The following is a 17,876-nucleotide window of genomic DNA, read 5'->3' on the forward strand; positions in this document are numbered from 1 at the left end:
CTCCCGCACCCCTCCCTTTCAGGAAGGAGCGGGTTATCCTAAATAGGGCGGGCCGGGCGAGATTCTGCGGATGCAATAAGAGCGGAAAAATGAGCACATTTTGCCGCCCGTATCGCCACTAAATAAGTCCTAATAAGGCTCTTATTTGTGTTCAGTCAGATTCGGAGTTACTAGTCCTCCAGCGTCGCTCTAGGCGTCTCTTTTGGCACTTCATCTCCCGGAGTTCCTCGGTAACCAGGGGCCCTCCTGGATCCACTGCCGTGGAGAGGCCGCAAAGGCACAATCCGGGTCCAGAGCCTCGGCCGCCACTGTATTCCAAGCAGCGACCAAGGACTCTGCTCATTACTCATTACTCTCCAGATTAACTTTTAATCTAGTGTGATTACTTTAATAAAGAATGTTGTGGTTTTGAGAGTTAAGATTGTATTAGAAATAGTTTATCACGCTTTTTAAAAAAATATTGATAGTTATTTTAAAAAGACAATGATAAAAAAACAACACAAACTAAATTCAGAAATGAAAATAGAAAGTGCAGGGAAAAAGAAAAGAAGAAAAGAAATATTTAAACATGTGATTTTCATATAACAAGTACAAACTCAGTATTATACAACCTCTGTAGGTAAGGTTTCATGCAAGTATCTCTTCTTCCCATAATCCATCTCTTATTTATGCCCAAATCTGTACAGGTAGTCTTCAACTTAACAACCATTCATTTAGTGACTATTTGAAGTTATAATGGCATTGAAAAAGTGACTTATAAGCAGTACTCACATTTACAAACATCACAGCATCCACAGTCACCTGATCAAAATTCAAGTGCTTAGCAATTGGCATGTATTACAGATGATTACACTGTCCTTCATGGGGTTATGTGATCACCATTCGTGACCTTCCTGGCTACCTTCTGAAAAGCAAAGTCAAGAAGGAAAGCCAGATTTGCTTAACAACTGTATGTTTCACTTAACAACTGTTGTGATTTGCTTAGCAACTGTGGCCAAAAATTGTAAAATGGGGCAGAACTCACTTAACATTGTGCTGCTTAGCAATGGAAATTTTGGGCTAAACTGTCATAAATTGAGGACTACCTATAAATCATTAACATTTCATTACTGATGAAATTATTTAGCCTGGTAATGAAACATCTGCAAGAAAACAAGCTCAGAGAGCACCAGGGATCCCATATTAACATTTCAGTTTTGATGTCAGCAAAAGTCCAGAAAGGGTTGCCAGAAGTTTATAGAAACATGTCATGTCTTATTTTTCATTTGGCCAAAGAAACCATCTCTATATTTCCTTCCCTTTGCTTCTAGGAATCTTAATCTTTGTTTCATTAAGATACTGTTACAGGATTTGATCTCTCTTCAGGGTTTCTCCCATCTCAGGGACGACTTTGTGGATTTTAGATACCTTTTTGTAATCCAATAAAGAATCATCATCCATGTCATTCTCTTGACTTATCTTTTCTATTCCCTTTTAAATGTGATCTCTTTTATAATCCACAATGTTTTCAGTTTCCAATATTTTAAAATTTCTTTAAGTTCTAATTTTTCAGCATCAAATAAAGTTTATTTCAGCTTACTCCTGTAGATTTTTCACGGTATTCTCTTTCAGATCTGTCATTTTTTAAATATCTTTTGGACATAGGTCTATCCATAGAACACTTGCTAAGTACTAGTTTCTATCTCTATTTAAAATATCTCCTGAAGTATTTCAACTGTCACATTTTCTTTTCATATTGTCCCAGTCCCGATTAAAAACAAAAACCAAATCTTATCTCTTTTTTTTGTCCTTTTTCCTTTCATGCGTGGAATCTTTAGTCCTTTCTAGTGTTCAATTTATAAAATCATAAAATCACGGATTTCTGTTATGACTTAAATTAGACTAAACAATTTAATTCCCACAAAGGCACTGTTTAATTTACATAATTATTTGCAAATGCTTACAGCAAAAAATCCTAATATTTCAAATCTGTCTGGTTCCTTCCTTCATTTTATAGCCTTGAATTAAGATCATATTAGCTTTTAATTTTCATTTCAAATTTTTAAAATTCTTATGCTTATGGCAAACTGAAGGCTGAAGGCAAACTCACCATGTGCTTTGCAAACAATTGAAGACCTCTATTAGCCTTAAGGTAGTTAATTTCTGAAAGTGATTAGAAAGTAAGTTAAGACCTCAGTGTACTTGAAAAACTCTGCCATGGGTTGAGAGTGTGATGATTTTCATTGTTTCCCTATGTTCCAGACCTGTGAGAAACAGCTATCTTGTGGTGTCCTCATGGGAACATCATCTAGAGCCCAACTGGATTTTAGGTAGCACTTGCTGAGTCATTAACTGAGGTCGGGTTTGGGGCTTTGCAATCCTTCAGTATGTTTGTTTCTCTTCTAACAATATACTGAAACAGACAATTTTTTTGTTATCTGCCTCACAGGACTGAGGAAGGACCAGTTGGTAACTTTGTACCTGCTATTCTCAGCTCATACATTAAAATAATAAATGAATTAATAATCAGATAGCTAAAATACATATTCTGATGGAGACTCAATTTAAGGCTTGTTAGACTAATGTTAAGAAGGCCAGATACTGAATTAGCTGAAGATCCTAATATTTGCAGTTGCTAAGAATGGCTTGAGTTTTAGGTTATTTTGACTATTCTCTATTCCTAGTTAAACATGATAGAGGATATTCATGTAGCTCTTTGTAAAATGGGTTGTCATGTGTAAAATGCCTGCAAAGAGCTAAGAGGGTCATGGATAAATGTATTCATGTGTCCATAAGTATCTAAGGCTATTTGAATAATCTCCTGTGCGCTGCTTGGAGAATCCAAGCATGGGTTAACTTCTGTCTATCTGCCCAGAGACTGAGTGTAAATTCTTTGGCCATGCCTTCTGCTCTCCACTGAGTCCAGTTTTCAACTCAGTCTACCCCAGTAAGGATGTATCCAAAGATTTTCCAGTTTTTGACCAGATTTTCTTATACTCTCAATATTTTATTTTATTTTTCTCTCCTTTTTGTTTTTAGGTCTAATTTTTTTCTTCGCAGCTATTTCTCTTCAGGAGCAGGCTGTGTCAGAGGTGTCTCCTACCCGCCGTGCGCGATTTGGACAGAACCACCTCAGCTGCTGGGAAGTGACTGGCCCAACTGGGTTGCCAGTGGGCCATCACCATCTCTGACTGCCAATTTGGTCAGGCAGCTTTGGCATTGGTTCTGAACTTCGGATCACGCTGCAATGTGGTGGCGGGCTTTTCCCTCGTGCCGAGAGTGCAAATTCAAATTCTTTTCTTTCACGCACTTTCGGCTCCTGAATTGCTGCTTGCCTGTTACTCTCGCAGATCGCTGCGAGTGCGTGGGCAGATCCTGTTCGGGGCGCTGACTGGATCACCATCACCCTTTATTTTCGTAGCAGCGCTGGAGTCTTTGGCCAATGCTGGTCATACTCTGTGAATTTTAGATCTGCTTTGGCGCAGGAGAGCCGTGGTGGTTCACACACTTTTCTTCTATTGCAATCAGACTGCTGATTGACCTGGGCGCTGCGGAGCCCTTGCGGTTCGTGCCATTTTCATCTCCACAGCTATCAATCATGGATTAATCATGAATAGTCATGTCAAAATTATTTCATTCTGCTAGCCAGCATAAAAGAAATGATCTGGCTCTAAAAAATTTCTGAATAGTAAAATATTTTTGTGGGGAATGATCCTCAAAGTTTAGATTTATTTGGATTGGCCTGTAAAACTCAAAATTTCCTGTAACTGTAATATGTGATAAGGATTAACAGGATTGAAATTAAATTGTCCAATGTGGATTGAGTATACAAAAGCCTTAAATATCATTTACAGAAGGAACATACATTGCTTTATCATGTCAAAATTGACATTTCAGTGACACACTAAGGGGTGCAGTCTAAGGAATAAGTAACGCCAGAGCTATTTTATACATATTTAACTTGTATAGTTAAATGGCAGCTGGAGCTACCTTTAGCAGCTTTTTTTTTACAAAAGACCCAAAACTATGCAGCAGTGGTTGGATTCAAAAAAATTTACTACCGGTTCTGTGGGCATGGCTTGGTGGGGTGTGGCAGGGGAAGGATACTGTAAAATCTCCATTCGCTCCCCACTCCAGGGGAAGGTTAATGCAAAATCCCCATTTTCTCCTGATCAGTGGGACTGATCAGGCAGAGAATAGATGGGGATGGGGCCAGTCAGAGGTGGTATTTACCAGTTCTCCGAACTACTTAACATTTCCGCTAACGGTTCTGCAGAACTGGTCAGAACCTGCTGAATACCACCTCTGCTATGCAGGTTTGGACCAGGTTGTTACTTGGATGTGAAGACTACCACTTGGGCAATAGGTTGGACTGACAATAAGTTGGAAAAGCACCATGGCAGAAGGTGGAAGACTTCTTCCATCTTGTTATCAAGAAAACTTTACAGAGAGGAAAAGAGTTACTTATTTAATAACTAATTTATTTAATATTTATTTAAAATTTATTATTTCATTGCTTTGTAAATGGTATCTAAATATCAGAAAAACACAATATTTAAACTCTGCTTTCTGCCTTTTTTTGGAGTTGCCACAACCAGTTCATACATGTATGTTAATCACATGATGATTAACAATGATCTCCATGTGTGAATGAGGCAACTCAGATCAAACACTACAGAGACCTTCATATCACCTTACAATGCTTTGCAGTTGATTTAATTCACACATTCAGCTGCAAACACCTCATTTTGCATAATCAAGTGGTGACATGCTTTTATGAAGCAGCCTTGTTTTCTTGTATAGGTCATTCAAGCTTTCTATATCTGTTTTGTTCCTATAATACAGCAACTAAGCAACAGAAGAATATAAAAATCCCTTATTAGAGCAATATCATTGCTGGGAAAATTCAGACACTATTACTACTAAAATATACCAGGTTTTAAGGTCTCCAGGTCACTTGGTCAAGATTTTTTTAAAAAAATAGTGTGAAAAACATGCTGTTTCATTTGTAAGAAAAATATGTAACTAGATCAGTGATTTTTTAAAAAAATCGTTGTCAGGGTCCCTTCCGTTTTTTTAAAAAAATCGTGGAAGACCCAAAAGATCTTTTGTTTGTATGGATTATTTATTGATGCTTACCTTATTAAACATTCAAGGATGCATTTGCAAAATATTTATTGAATCACATAAAATAACAATATTAAACCCATTAGATACTAACCAATATTTTTCATTAAAAAACCAATATTTTAATGAATACAAATGAAGGTTGACATTGTTTTAAATTTTTGCAAATATCTTTCATAATTGACAAATAATTTTGATTTTTTTAGATTCCTGAGAGGTCTTGGAAGATAGGACTACATTTTATGACACACTGATCTATATAATGCCAGTAAAGCCAGAATCTAAACTTGCTGGTGTGCTTTGATGGTATTTCTTTAGGTATCTGGATCTTAACCATACTCTCAGGCTTATGGCTAAATAAATCTAGTTTTTTTTTTAAAGCAATTTTGTCTCAGGGGTAAGGTATCAGGCTAAAAAGCAAGAGACATGAGTTGAAGTGCCGCCTTAGCTATGAAAGCCAGTTGGATGTCTTTGGGCAAGACATTCTGTCTCAGACAAACCCATCTCTCAAGGTTTTTGTGGGGAAAATAGGATGAGAAAGGTGCATTGGATATGTTTACAGCCTTGAGTTATTTGTAAAAATAATAGCAATAGCACTTAGACTTATATACTGCTTTACAGCCCTCTAAGTGGTTTACAGAGTAAGCATATTGCCCCCAACAATCTGGGTTCTCATTTTACCGACCTCAGATTGATGGAAGGCTGAGTCAACCTTGAACTGGTGAGAATCGAATGCTGGCAGTCAACAGAATTACCCTGCAATACTGCATCTAACCACTGTGCCACCACAGCTCTTATAAATGAAGGTGGGATGCAAATAATTAAGAATAGTGTATTAAGGAGATGATAAACCTCATTGCTTTCTTACATTTTATGTGAGGTATTAACAATTACTTTAAAACAATGTTTTTTAAAATACATTTTTAAACAAATGACTGCCGTTTGATGTAATTAAGCAAGAAGTATATATATACATAATGTAAAGATATGATCATTTATAAAGGTTAGAGTATAGTGAATTGTGTATTGTGCATATGCAAACGCATATACTAGTTTAAGTCATCTTTCCTGAGGAATCAGCCTCTTAAGTGAAGTAAGGTTGCAGGTAGCTGAGATTGAAGTGAAACAGCTTTGTAATGTTCTTCTTATTATGTTGTAGGCTTGTTCTGTGATATCTTGAGATTGTCCAAAAGATTTGGCCCAGAATTCCTTATTTTGTTCTAGAAAAAGCATAAGAATATAAGATCTGAGCCAAAAAATCCAGAATCTAGTTGGCACCAAAGAAATACAGAAAATGGTACATGTCTGCTGTTGTGATGTGGCTATCTAGATTTTTGCAGTTCAGGTACAGTGTTTCTAACAAAACTATCTAATAAAGTTAAAGATATATTTGTAAACCAACTAAACTGAAGGACATTTCCTGATAAGACAAAGTAAAACTGGCATTACACCTGCAGTTAGGCCTTGCCCAACTATCAAGATTCAATGGCACATTTGATTGTCTGCAACTTTTTTCCTCTGTTTCTCTTTTTTAACCCTCACTTTCTTTATCAGCATCTAATGGCATCAGCTATTCCATCTCTTTTTTAAAAAAAAAACATCACCTTTTACTTGAAATTTGGTAAATAATATAGTATGCCAATCCACTTGCTAGGAGTGGACATACCTTTTCTCTAATGTAACGTGAATGATTGCTTCCCCTTGCCCTTCATTTCTTGTATTTTTTTTAAAGAAAAACTTACAATATTTTGAACTTGGCTGTTCCTCTAAATCATTTTTCATTCCTTGTAAATATGAGTATGTGTAGGTTTAACATTCCTCATCATTTATGAGTTTACATGAGTGAATCAAACTAATTTCTATTTGCAACATAGAAATAACTTATTTTTCCAAACAACAAAACTGACATTTCTTGAATCTGCTAGCTACATGCCACACTTCAATTCACTGGGGTTTTTTCACCCTTGACTCTCGTTGTCCATAGTCAGTATGAGATTTCATACAAATGGGAACCAAAGATTTTCATGCCTAATCATTTTATTTTGTTTAGAGTCATGTACAGCTAGTTGAAAGTTGCACCTTATCACGGAAGATGTTATTTCCTGATTTCAGATCTTGAGATTTTCACATGGTGCCAGTTCTAGGGTGGATATTTTGCTGCTGGCACTGGAACCACCCTTGCACAATAAATAGAAGAGATAGTCAGGCTTTGACCAGGAAGGGTGGCAGTGCAAGAGTGAGAATAGCAGGATGTATGCCACAAAGAAATAACAGTGGAGGGGTAGAAAAGTTGCAAAGCCACTGCTGAGAGAGTCTGGCACCATTCAAAGATTTCAGTTTAGGTTAATAAATAATCTGACTCAGCCTTCAGAGATTATTCTGACTAGATATGCAAATTTGCCTCTGAGGGCAAGCTCCTTTGAGAAGAAAAATTCCACTGATATGTAAGAAATAATGCTAGGTATTAAGTTGAGAGGCTGATGCAGACATTATTGTACTCTTTCAGTGAAACATAGATGGATTTCTTTTGTGTAGGGTTGTTGCCAAGCAGCAGCAAATTGTCTGCCATTCTAGTTTAACTCAGAATCCCAACTAAAGAATTGACCAGTGTTGTATTTCTTAGAATTGAGTACATCATTAGAATCAGAGTTAGCTCAAGACTAATGTGTGAATCCATCAAATTGCATTCTGTCACCACCACATCAGAATGATTAGGTTTTTGGTCATTTGAAATGCTCAGTGCCAAAATGTAAGCAAAATGAACCACATGAACATTGAATGTGGCCTTAATTGGTATAAAATGACTTTAACGTATACATATGACCGTACTGCTGAAATATGATTCTTCCTCATAGAGTTCTCACACTCACTCAGAGTTATTTGGTAACTATAAAAGAAAAAAAGCAGACAAGAAAAGCAGTCTGCCTCAGCTGGGCTTTTTCTTCCCTCTCTCAGTCCAATCCCTATAGAACCATTAATACCAGCTAATGCAGTGTTTCTCAACTTGGTGACTTTCAGTCCTGTGGACTTCAACTCCCAGAATTCCCACAGCCAGCTATGTGGCTGGGGGATTCTGGGAGTTGAAGTCCACAGGACTGAAAGTCGCCAAGGTTGAGAAACACTGAGCTAATGCATGGGAAGGAATTTAGACTTTTTTTTTTAAAGCTATATTTCTTTAATAAGAATTCTACAAAAGTTCATGCTGCTAGTAAATTATTTTGGGGGGTTGTTTCCCCTGAATGGTAAAAATAATAAATAATTTGTGGTGATGATTGTGATTGGAAACAGTTTATTTTTGTTTAAAAATTAAGCATTATTTTATAGAGTTGCAGGTAAGTCGCCTGTAACTAAATCTTAGTTTAATAGAGGATGGAGTTGTATAAGTCACCCCTATCTCTGAGATTCCTCACACATAATTTGTAAGAGGAATATGCCAATTCTGGCATCCCTATTTCAAGGTTCTTGCTACGGAATTCTTCTAGAACAGTGTTTCTCAACCTTGGTCACTTGAAGGATGTCTGGACTTCAACTCCCAGAATTCCCCAGCCAGCGAATGCTGGCTGGGGAATTCTGGGAGTTGAAGTCCAGACATCTTCAAATGGCCAAGGTTGAGAAACACTGTTCTAGAAATACTGATGTAAAAATTGTCGGTTAAGGCAAAAAGTAAACATTTTTTAAAAGAAGGTTAAAAAAAACAACCAACCAGCAGCTGGATTTGCATGGATCAGTAGTCCACTTGGTACAAGCAGCTTTGTGTGCTCTGCCTAGAAAGTAATTAGCTAATTTCACACTTACATTATACTATAATGTATATAAGTTTTGACTAAGCATGCAGTATCATTTTTAAACTCTGCTTAGGGCTTCATATGATGGGCCCATGAATTTACCATTTAACTCTCAGTGTCCGATTTGTAAAGTAAAAATTATTACAATGGTACAGCATTCTGTCAAAATGAACAAAAAAGATTGCTGATCATAGGAACCTTTTACATATCAAAGCTATACAAATGTCAAATATTTAATAACATGAAAAAAACCCTGTTATGCTGCTGTCTTGAGTACTTTACTGCTTGGCTTGTTTTATTATCCACACAAGTGTCAAATTCTGTTTTAATCTTGTTAAGAAAGTCTCAGCCTCAGCTACATCCTTTCCCTTTGTCTGGTACATTAGAAGACTTTGAGCTCTGCTCCCCCCCCCTTTCAGTGCAAGAAAAAGAACATTAAAAAAGGCCTATTACAGGAAGACATTTTCCATGTGCCAGGCCAATTGTCCCATTCCCATTGTTTGCTGTTCTGAGCAATTCTTCCCCCTCCCTTGCCTTTTGTGATAACTACCTGATACTATTAGAATAGGGAATGGACCTATTGCTGGAACAAGCCTTGTAACAAGTATAACTGGCTGTATTTTTGTTCAGCAAACCATGTAATAAAAATACAATGAGCCTCCTTTCAAACACACACCTATTAAAGCAGCAAGCCCATTTTAAGAGTAAACTTCCAGTGGTACAAATGCTAAGTACAATAGAAATCTGACCCACTGGAGGATTGAAACTTTCCTTTTGTGTGCTCTTTTAAAATGAATACATTTTCAGCTCACCACCAGCTGATTGTTCTTGATTCCCCATTGTCTGGATGACAATGCAGTCCCCTTACATGGCTACATACCAGTGAGCGAGCAAGCAAGACCTGCAAACAAGAATATGGCTTTCTTTCCCCCTTGGCATAATGGGGTTATGCATTCAACAGGGTTTCTGAAGTAATAAGGACTGGGACGAAAGCACAAGCTTCTTTATGTTCAATTCATTTTCATCTCTGCTCATTGTATTTTGCAGGACAGGGTGCCCTGAAGATCCTTTTTACATTTCTCTCATGCTGACCTTCTGCAAACCCTTTGAGTTGTTCTGTAAATGAATGGTATGATAACTTTAGGAAAGTGGCCTGAGGCTCTGCATGTACAATTTACTGCAGTGTGGAGCAGTCTGCCTTGCTAACTGTTTCTTGGCATCTGGAAGAGAAAAGTGTATCTACTAAAGCTCATTTTATTCCTGTTGCATGCAACATTGATGTGTCAAAGCAACAAATACAGGATGCTTGCAAATGTAGCTAGGACCCCTTGTTACCAGACCCTGGCCTTGACATATAAAACCATCGAAATCTCTGGTAATGATGCCTCTGGGCCAGAGGTAGGGGTAAATATTCAGGACAATTTAAACATTGGGATGTGGAGGTGTCCTACTTTAGATGAGAGAGAGAGCTCTATTTAAAGGGGATCCTTATTTAAGCCAAATCAAGTTAAAAATAAAGCAACCTTTAAAAAGAGGGCAGGGGTCATAAAGTTCTCCATCAGCAGTTAATGCCTAACAGGAAGAAGATATAGGTGCACAAGTCTTTACCAATATGTTTTATCATTTCAGTCAATTCCTGCAATTGTTCCTTTTTCTCAGTGTCTCTGAGTTGATATTTGCCCTATCTGTTTAAATATCCTCCGGGTATGATGAAAGAGTTTAACCTTTGTAAACTTGTGTCAGTTATATCCTCCTTTCTTGGTAATCCATTTTCTATATTATTTTATTATATTTTGCTTATAACATGAAATATTTAGCCAGGCATTTAATTTACTAATTACTTCTAACTGCAATTTAAAAGTTCTTTTTATTCTAATGAAAACAAAACCCACTAGGATCCAACTAAAGTTCCCATAGCTGGTTGAAAATGCATGACAAAGCATATACGCTGCCATAATAAGGCCAAGAAAAGATGATAATGCTCCTTGCTTTGACTTTTCTCAACTTGTCACTTTCCAGATATATTGGATTACAGTATAACTTCCATGAACCTCATTCTGTACAAGCATAGCCTATGCTTTGGGAAGCACTGTGTTTTAAGGAAGCAATTCCATTCTGAATGACCTTAATGAACTAATGAATATTACCACTGTTGACAAGGAACACAGTTATCAAGATACTAAATATACTTACTAGAATTGCATTGTAGTTAACAGGTTCTCTTGCTTAGCTTCAGTAACATGTTTCTGTGAATAATCAGTCCTCATATAGTTCACTTTTATTGATACTTCAAAACATTGTATGCTGGAAGGGAACACACACACGGGCACACATCCACCACCACCACCCACCACCACAGCAGTAATCCTTATGGCAAGAATTTGAGATATCTTTCTCAAGTTTTTTTAAAATAGCTAATTTAAGGCCACAACAGATTAACATGTTTCTTGAGTACATAAAGAATATATTTTGTTACAAAATTCCTTATTAGTTTCTCCTGCAGTGATTATGAAAATGAATGCTTAATCTCTCCTCCAGTGCTATCCCTCAATGAGATTGCCTAGATGCCTGAGTCCTGCATTGCTTGGGGTTCTTCAGATGGATGCATTGCATCTACTCCTTTTAATAAAGAGGAGTGTATGTGACATCTTCCCATACCTTTTTGTTCTTATACAACATCCTTGTTTCTATCATGATCATAAATAGATTTACCGTGCTTTTGTTCTTTAAACTACTCTAATCGTTTTTCCTTATATACAATACAATAGCAGAGTTGGAAGGGACATTGGAGGTCTCCTAGTCCATCCCCCTGCCTAGGCAGGAAACCCTATACTGTTTCAGACAAATGGCTATCCAACATCTTCTTAAAGACTCCCAGTGTTGGGGCATTCACAACTTCTGGAGACAAGCTGTTCCTCTGATTAATTGTTCTAACTGTCAGGAAATTTCTCCTCAGTTCTAAGTGCTTTTCTCCTTGATTAGTTTCCACCCATTGCTTCTTGTTCTACCCTCAGGTGCCTTGGAAATAGTTTGACTCCCTCTTCTTTGTGGCAACCCCTGAGAAATTGGAACACTGCTATCATGTCTCTCCTAGTCCTTCTTTCTATTAAACTAGACATACCCAGTTCCTGCAACCGTTCTTCATATGTTTTAGTCTGCAGTCCCCTAATCATCTTTGTTGCTCTTCTCTGCACTCTTTCCTATTATGCATGTGCAGGTTCAACCCCTGTGTAACTTGAAGTAAACTCCATTGTACACAGAAAGATTTATATATGGGAAGTGTGCATATGGACATAGATAAAAACAAGCAAAATGCATCATAGAAAATACTGTAACTACATATTCAATATTATTTAGTTGTGGGATCAACATGGAAGCCATATAGCAATTCCTTGTATTATTTGGCTGTTTGGATTTGGATGTGCTGTCTAAATCTTCTGGATACCCACCAATTAAAACAACAACAACAACAACAAATCCTCTGGTTGGAAGTGTATTCCATCAAGAAAATCCAGCATGCTTGTATCCTCCTAGCCATGTCTCCTGAACACAAGGTAAAACAATAGGGACAAATAAAGACCAAGATTCTCTCCTTTGACGTATCATGCCACAGGCAGAAAGACCTATATTGTTATCATCCAGAGAGAGAAAGAGAGCAAGAGAAAGCTAAAGGCTATAGTAATCAGCTGGCATGTCTTATAGATGTATGTTTGGGGGGGGGGGGGTGAGTTACTGTCACTTATCTGTGTGCCTCCCTAACACATGGATGCCTTTGTCTTCCTAAGATGAATCTGTTTCGTCAATGGTGGACTGCAGCATGGATAGGGGCACACAGGACTGAAAATGGAAAAGCATAGGCTTCTAACCGGAATGGCTGCAGGAGCCAAAAGCAAATGGCAAAGGAAACCCAATAGCCTGAAAAGCACAATGATTTGTTCATAGAAGGGCAGGGAACTGAGATAAAAAGCCTGCTAAGATCAGAAACTCTGGCGTGCACAGTGCCTCATTGTTCAGCTGTCACACTTCCCTTTACTTTATTGCTTTTGTCCAACACCCTATGTTCAACTTCCTTTGTCCCCCATTCAGTGTGCTGGCTTTTCATTACCCAGCCAGCCCTGTTGTTTTCATTTCTTTTGTCTGAAGTTCCTGAGAGGAAGGTTTTATTTTCAGCAGTTTGATTAATTCACAGCTTGAGACAGGCTTTGTTTGTTATGTAATTACTGCCCTGTGCTTTTCCAGAACTCCAAGTGGCAATGATGGTGGCACTTGGCCAGTTATGATGGCTGCTTTTGCCCCTAAACCTTTGTGCTTCTGCTGTTTTGTCTTTCTAGAACTAGAAAATTATTGTGTGGCTGCACAATAGTGCTTTGCTTCTGAGGGGTACAGAGCAAGATTTTCTTGCCTTAGTGCAGGAAAAATATTGCATGTCTGTTGCTCTGCATAAAATACGTATGGGGTATTTAATTTTGCACCTGATTTAATAATTGACTCTGTCATCAAATTCTGACTTTGTTTTTAGTAAATCAGTCAATGTAGTCTTCTAAGGCAGGATTCCCCAATATTTTTGTATGTGCAGAACCATTTAGAAATATAACTCTTCTTCCAGATGGCTGTCTTAAGAAATTGGACTAGTAAATAAGATAGCTATTATGAAGATGTGACTTGTTATAAAGGATGTCTCCAGAACAAAGCAGAATCTGGAATTGAGATATAAATGGGAAACCTTATATTTGAGGCTTTCTAAATGTACCCCAAAAGTTAAATGTCTGGATAGTATTCAATATAAGAGAACATAGACTACTTTGTTACAAACTTCCCTAATGCAAGGCTATCTTATGTTATTTGAAATTCTAATTATTATTTCTATCTGTGCAGGAACTGTGGTGTGAGAGCTTGCATAGGTTACCGATGAATGTATTGCACTAGAACTGAGGAAACCCAGATTTAAATGGACCTTCATGAAAATCCTGGGCGGTCATTCTTTCTGATCCAAATTACTAATTTCTTGTGCTTTGTAGAGAAGTTAGAGAAATGCTGGAGGCAAGACAGAAGATAGATTTAATTAGTAAGGAGATGTGTAATTTAGCATATTCATGCACTGTGCAAATTGGAGTCCTGTTCTGTTGATGAACGACACGTGTCTAAAAAGGTTCAATGGAAGTAACATCCATCTGATTATTTCTGAGCCTGCCTGAAATCTTGTTATGCTTGGTTTCACATTGGAACCCTGGTCTTTCTTTAAAGTGAGTGAAGTTTATGCCCCTTCTTCTCCTGCACATTTTCATAATCTTTTGATTTTGTTTCCCTTGTCATCCAGGATGTCCATGAGGAGCCTTGTCTCTCCTCAGCTGGAGCTTAATGGAGCTGGGAATATGGTGAACTGCACCATTAAAACAGAAGAAAAGAAGGAGAGCCATTACAAGTTGACTCAGGGGGAGGCTCCTTGCACATCACCTGGCTCCAACAGCCCCAGTAAATCACCCTTGCCACTGGGTGACTTCGTTGATCCCCTAATTCTCCCACAGGTGGGCCACCTTCTCTCAGGCACGTGTGTACATGAAGCATATCTTGTCACTCCCAACAGGGACCCAGTCACTTTTAACTTAGGGAAGTGAAGCATTTTGAAGAGAAAGGGGGGAGGTGAGAGAAAGAGAGAAAGCTCAGTGATCTCCTCAACTGTTAAATAAGCTCTCTAAGTCACCAGCCTGGTCTGCAGCTCCTTCGCTACCCTCTAGAGGTTGTTTGGACAAACCCTGCTTGAAAGTAAGACTGTGAAGATAAGCATATCTGTTATCCTTCCCTTTTTAATTTCCTGCAGGGTGCTGGTGATTGACAGTGGCTCACTATCTTTCAGGAATCTGTACCTCCAGTGGACAAAGCATTAGATTCCAGGAACGCTGTGCTCGAGCCTGCAGTTAGCCACCAGGAAAAATTGGATTTCAATAAAAATCTAAGAGAAGGTAGGAAGGAAATTCTACAGACATGATATTTCTCCCACACACATCCAGACCAAGAAGTATATGCATCCATTTACAGATTGTTTTCTTTGGGCCTTTCTTCTTTTACTTGCTGGGAAAAGACATAATTGTGTACTAGAGTACTTACTTTGGTATCATGGGGCCCATGATATTCAGACTCTGGCAGTGTTGTGGAGCTGGGCTGGTGGGAGGGGTGAGAATGAAATGTCTTTTTTTATTTATAAAGGCAATGACATCATCTGGCAACAATCATGGGCTTCCCTATTCCCTCTGAATTTAGCTACAATCCTCATACTAAGAGAGGGGGAGCTGGGAGACATTCCCAAGAAGAATATATTGTTGTGAGCAATTCCTGTTATAATGCAAAGTATGTTGGGGGTGGCTTGATCTTGAATAGTCAATTAAGTCCTACTGAGATTGAAAAGGTCTGCTCCTGGTGCTGAAGAAAACTATTAAAACTGGACACAGTTCATGCTCCACTTTCTCATGCAGCCTCCACTCCCCCCGCCCCACGCACAGACTTCACCTCATCCCATCACTACATGTTTTGTGTGAATGATTTCAGGATGGGAATGCAAATTTCTTCACTGTCTTTTGCCAGATCTTTATACTGTCAGCTGTAAATTTAAAATGAGTTTTTTAAAATTTTGCTTTAACTTAATACAGGTATGTACACACTTTTGGGGTCCTCACAGTTCTTGCATTTTGAAGCTTTCTTTTGTAGGTGAGGAAGGACTTCAGGATAAGCAGTAATATTTTAAAAATTTTAAACTATTGCAACACTGGCCCATGAGATGGCCAGTTAAAATCCTCCAATTGCAAAATTAAGCAACATTGTAGGATGTATAGTGTTACATTAGACAGACAACTAGCTTGCCATAGAGAAATGTAGCTCCTAATGCACCTTTATAAATTTTTCTTCTTAGAGTGGATTCTTGGTTGCTGCTTATGAAAATAGCTACATTGAAAAAATGTGTGATAATTTTTAAATGATTATTTTTGCAATATAGCTACCTTGAAAATGCGTAGTATTTTAAAATGATTATATTTGCTCAATCCCATTAGATTAGAAGTAACTATAATGTTATAAATTAAATAACACTAGATTTACAGGAGTCAGGGGAATGTATGTTCTGTCCCAATTTTTGCATTCAGATGCTTAATTCAGTTAATCAGATGCTTAATTAAAGCAAATTTCTTTAATGATCTTGGTCTGTCCTTGTAGTATTATCTACCGCCAGCCAACCTTGTCTTCATTTATGTTATTATGCATTATGATATTAAAAAAACCTATTATATTTCTCAATTAAAAACCTAGGCTGTCATATTTTCTTTCAACAGTGATGCCGACCATTGAGAAGTTACTATCCAGTGAATGGAAAGAGAGACTTCTAGGGAAAAATCCTATGGAATCCAAAGAGGTAAAAGGTGAGCAAAGAGTTTAGCTCAATGTGAATGTGCTAATGCCCAGAATAGATAAAACTAACCCAATTAGAATTTAAAACTCTTCTTTTTTCTACTTATTTAAGCTAATTCAAAGCCAAAACATTTTTAAATTCATACCATCAGAATTCAGAGAATTTTGGTTTATTTTAAAGGATAAAAAATAATTCAATCCAAGAAGTGGTTTCCCATTATGAGACCATATAATTTCCCCCAACTTTGTACTCTCCAGGCATATCCCTACATTTTGATCCAGCATGCTAGTTAGAAATTAGGAGTTGTATTCCAAAGTATCTGCCAGGCACCAGGATGAGAAAGACTGAACTATTCACATAACCACATTGGTCCCAACTATGTGAGAATTAATCTTTTAACAAATTGATATACAATTCTGTGGATTTTTGAGTACAATTATCTGTCAATAAAAAATAAAAATGAACTGGTTTGGATCCTGTGGAACTGTAGCATCTACACAAGCACCTCCTTATGCTTTCCAGGATCTGGATTTCCAAATGTAAAGTGCATTTTGCATGACTTTTTATGTCAGGCCTATGGCTTGCAAAGCAGGTCTCCCCTGTTTTCCTTTGTCCTACAAAGGAAATCCCCTAGATTTTTTGATACTTGCAGGATATCCTCTAAGAGGGCAACCTTAATGTTTCAGAATGAAATTTCACTATTTCCCTCCTCCCTATTAATCTCTTCTCTGTTTCTTTTGCTTGATCCAGGAACCCAAGAAAGCTTGGCAGAGAAAGAATTACAGCTGCTGGTCATGATTAACCAGCTGTCCATCCTGAGGGACCAGCTGCTGACAGCCCATTCAGAACAGAAAACATGGCCGCTATGTTGTTTGAAAAGCAGCAACAACAGATGGAGCTGGCCAGGCAACAGCAAGAACAGGTAGGTAATAATAAACTGCTTTTTGGCTATATTTATCCTTCTTAGCCTTTGAGATTTGTCTTCAGAAGTTTCCTGATTGGCACTTGAACTTCAAATTATATAGGATATGATAGAGCTAAATAAGTTAATAGGTCTGTATCTGACTCAAATCATCCTGAAAAGGAAAACAGTTTAGAAATAGAACAAATATTATATCAGGGATAGTTAACCTGTGGCCATTTTTGTGGGCCTTAGAATCTTCTCAGATAATATTGCTCATTTTTAGTAGCAAATCATAATTTTATGACATGAAGTTTTTCATAATATGAAACATAATTTTTTTTCCTAGTTTAATATTCCTGCTTAACTCAATTTTTCACCCCACAACTCCAAAAAATTCAAGGGCTGAAAACTAATGTCCCATCTTCTCTGTAGCTCTTGAAGGTCACCCCCCCCCCCAATTCAATAAAGTGTAGCCTCTGGTTGCAAAAGCTAAAGACATACAAATTATCAACTATGTGTATTGCAGTATGTCAATAAGCAACAGGGTATAGAATCTACATAAATAGGATATTATAAAATCCTAAATATGCATATTCAGAGTAAAAACTGCAGGGATATGCAGTAAATTGACCAAGTTTTTAATGCTTGTAAAATGTTTTTCTGTCTTATTGTGCAGAAATAACAG

At 37.6% G+C, this 17,876-nt stretch overlaps 1 protein-coding gene across 1 annotated transcript in view; it reads left to right on the top strand.

The window, feature by feature from the left end:
- Nucleotides 1-17,876, top strand: part of SOX13 (SRY-box transcription factor 13) — a 62,796-nt gene that overhangs the window by 25,124 nt on the left and 19,796 nt on the right. The window contains 5 exon segments of the mRNA XM_032217658.1: nt 14,209-14,416; nt 14,746-14,851; nt 16,211-16,297; nt 17,038-17,136; nt 17,139-17,209. Coding sequence (XP_032073549.1) covers nt 14,210-14,416; nt 14,746-14,851; nt 16,211-16,297; nt 17,038-17,136; nt 17,139-17,209 — 570 coding nt within the window. The 5' untranslated portion in view covers nt 14,209.

The sequence above is a fragment of the Thamnophis elegans genome, chromosome 5 (genome assembly GCF_009769535.1).
Source record: "Thamnophis elegans isolate rThaEle1 chromosome 5, rThaEle1.pri, whole genome shotgun sequence".
In the NCBI taxonomy this organism is placed as follows: Eukaryota; Metazoa; Chordata; class Lepidosauria; order Squamata; family Colubridae; genus Thamnophis; species Thamnophis elegans.